General features: G+C 41.8%; 1 protein-coding gene across 1 annotated transcript; it reads left to right on the plus strand.

The window, feature by feature from the left end:
- Positions 1–1,707: 1,707 nt before the first annotated feature.
- On the plus strand, positions 1,708–2,223 carry LOC107479228 (uncharacterized). The gene has a single exon (XM_016099376.1). It carries the CDS (start codon positions 1,708–1,710, stop codon positions 2,221–2,223), a length of 516 nt encoding a protein of 171 aa, XP_015954862.1.
- The last annotated feature ends 924 nt before the right edge of the window (positions 2,224–3,147 follow it).

Raw genomic sequence — 3,147 nt, forward strand, 5'->3', positions numbered from 1 at the left:
AGAAAAGGAAAAGCGTGGCCTAAGAAGTGTAGCCCAAGGAAAGGAAAGTGTGGTCAAAGCCCAAGGGAGTGTGCCGCATGCAAAGGGGGAGGCAACATTGCCCTCCACAAGGGCACACTGCCCTCTAGGAGGGCAACATAAGGGAACCAAACAAGGAAGGCAACTCTGCCCTGCCCACTACAAGGGCAGAGCACAAAAGTGTGCCTTGGAACCAAGAAGAGGAGAACCTTGCCCTGCCCTCCACAAGGGCAGTATCGGGCTCTCTAAGGAAGAAATTCAAGGGAAAAATGTCACCCATGCATGCCACAAGACTCGAACAAGGAACCATGAGGAAGCTAGGACTTAAGGTTGAGTTCCGTGCCAAGAAACCAAGGAAATTAATTAAATGTGTGCCACAGCCGTGTTTCGAACACGGGACGTGAAAGAGGGAACATTGCCCTGCCCTCTGCGCGGGCAGGGCAGAATAGAAAGTGTATAAATAGAAGCTAGTTTGATGTAATTAGGACCTTTACCTTTACTTTACCTTTTAGACTTACCTTTGGATTAGCTTTGGAATTTTGCACTTTTTCTTTGAGCTTTGACTCTCTTGCAATTGTTCTTGAGAGACTTGACCGAGAGCTAAGAGGATCAAGAGAATTTTGAGAATTGGGAAGGAGGATTGATCTCACTTCTTCCTCATTCTTGCTTGAGCACTTCTAATCTTCTGTTTCTGAGTTTTGGGTGTGTGAAATTGAGGAAATTCTGTCTCAATTCCCATTCAAACTCTTCTCATTTTGTTTTCTGCATAATTCAATTTTATTTCTGTTCTTCTATTGCTTCTTCTTTAATTTTATGTCAATTGCTTAGATAATTCAGATCTGGGAAGGAAATTGGGTTTTAGGCTCTGCTACCTAAGCCCTTGAGTCCTGAGATCAAAATTCACTTGGGTTCTTCTGTGAACCTTGCTGCACTTTACTTTAATTTCTATTTAAGCTTTCATTGCTTCTAATTCAATTCCTGTTTTGTTAATTGTGTCAATTCAATTCTTCTTAGTTTATGTTTTGCAATCCCAGTCCTCAATTCCCTTTTATATTCAAGCCATTTATCTTTCTTGCCATTTAAGTTACTGCAGTTTATATTTCTTGCACTTTAAGTTTCAGTCATTTACTTTCTTGTTCTTTAAGTTTCTGCAAATTTACTTTCCTGTTCTTTAATTTACTGCACTTCTCCCTTCCCCCTTTACATTTACTGTCATTTACTTCTTGTTAAACACAAATCACTCAACCAAAACTTGATTCGCTTGACTAAATCACCCACTAAACTAAAATTGCTCAATCCTTCAATCCCTGTGGGATCGACCTCACTCATGTGAGTTATTATTACTTGATGCGACCCGGTACACTTGCCGGTGAGTTTTGTGTTGGATCGTTTTCCACACATAGGTGCGTGATCGGTTTACCGGATGCTACATGGGTTATGGATTCCAACAATACCAAGCCTAAGGGAATGCTGTTTACTCACTTGACTAGAGAGGCCAAGACTTGGCAGATGATTTTTGCCCACTATGTCTTGCCTACCACTCACTTCTCTGAGATCCCTATGGAGATGCTTCTGCTGATTGGGTGTGTTATGGAGGGGAAGGATATCTCTTTTCCTCGACTTATTCGACAATGCATGTGGCGGGCGCATATTCGTGGCCTACTTCCATTTCCTACCTTGGTCACAAGTATGGCGGCCCTAGCTGAAGTCTCCTGGCTAGAGGATGATGTGATACCACCACCCCCTGATGCAGATGACAGGAAGGTTACTATTCCTTGGAGTGGTTGGGTGCACGAGAAGCCCCCAGCTAGACGCCGTTCTAGGGCTAGAGCAGTCGTGGGGACACCTTCACCATCAGCCCCTACAGCAGCCCCATCCTCTTCTACAGCAGCAGCTCCATCTTCATCGACAGCTCCACCTTCAGCACCTGAGCCGACTTATCTACTGGTCCAGCGTCTATTTCGGTTCTTAGAGCGCGAGAGGCGCCATGTAAGATGCCGACTGGATCGGATGGACCAAGTGCTCATTTCTCTGGGTGCTGAGTTACCTCCGCTTCCCGATTCTCCGGCCTCCGATGAGCAGCAGGATGTCCCACCAGCTGCTCCAGACACCACAAAGCCACCACAGACTCATGAGGAGCTGGTTCCACAGCCTCAGACAGATTCAGCACCTACCGTTGTACCTTCCACTGATCCTCTGGTTTAGCATCGAGGACGATGCTTGATCTTAAGTGTGGGGAGGTCACCGGTAGCACTTTCCTAGTTATCCTATTTTGCATATCTTTTGTATATATTTTGATGCATTTTTAGTATACTTTGGATACCTTTACTGCTTATTTTGGGATTTTAGATATTTTGATGCTTTTGGATATTTTTAGATGTTTTGGATGATAGATTCCATACTTTTAGTTGGATTTGTCTTTATACATTTTTGCATATCTTTCTTTTTAATTTGTGGTTGTGATTAGAAATCATACTTTGAATTGCAACACTTAGTCACCCTTTTTCATAAGAAAGTGGTTTTAAGCGGAAAAGGAAAGGGTAAACTAAGGAAATTTTTGAATTTTTCAATCACAACAATTCTTAGTCAAATATTGAGATTTTTCAAGAAATTTAAATATAGGGCATTAACCCAATTGATTGAAAGAAAATTTTTGGTGAAACTTGCTTGAATTTTATACTCTGTGAAGCATGTATTGAGCATAGAACACAAGCTTGTGAGATTTGAGCCTATTGATGTGGTTACATTTTATAACCACTTATTTCCCATTCTTGTGTGAAATTGTTCTCTATCTATGATTGTGATCCTTGATTTGCTTGATTCTAGATGTCCATTTATTTCTTGTATTTGTGCATTTGTATGATTGAGGCCATTATTTCATTAGCCTACTTACCCAAATAGCCTACCTTTTACTCCCCATTGTTAGCCAATTTTGAGCCTGTGCTTAACCAACTTATTCTCATTTTAGCACATTACAAGCCCAAGGCGGAAAACCAATGAAAGTCCTTGTTTGGATCTTTGATTAGCCTAGGCTAGAGAGAGTGTTTATTATTCGAAGTTGGTAAGGCTTGGGAACATTGGATGGGATGAAAAAGGGTAGTACACTTTCATAATTAGGAAATGGGAACA

This window comes from Arachis duranensis, chromosome 3, assembly GCF_000817695.3.
Source record: "Arachis duranensis cultivar V14167 chromosome 3, aradu.V14167.gnm2.J7QH, whole genome shotgun sequence".
Lineage (NCBI taxonomy): Eukaryota > Viridiplantae > Streptophyta > Magnoliopsida > Fabales > Fabaceae > Arachis > Arachis duranensis.

Bases quoted from the DNA above. Each gene is read 5' to 3' on its own strand.
- LOC107479228 (XM_016099376.1), top strand. From the start codon at position 1,708: ATGGCGGCCCTAGCTGAAGTCTCCTGGCTAGAGGATGATGTGATACCA.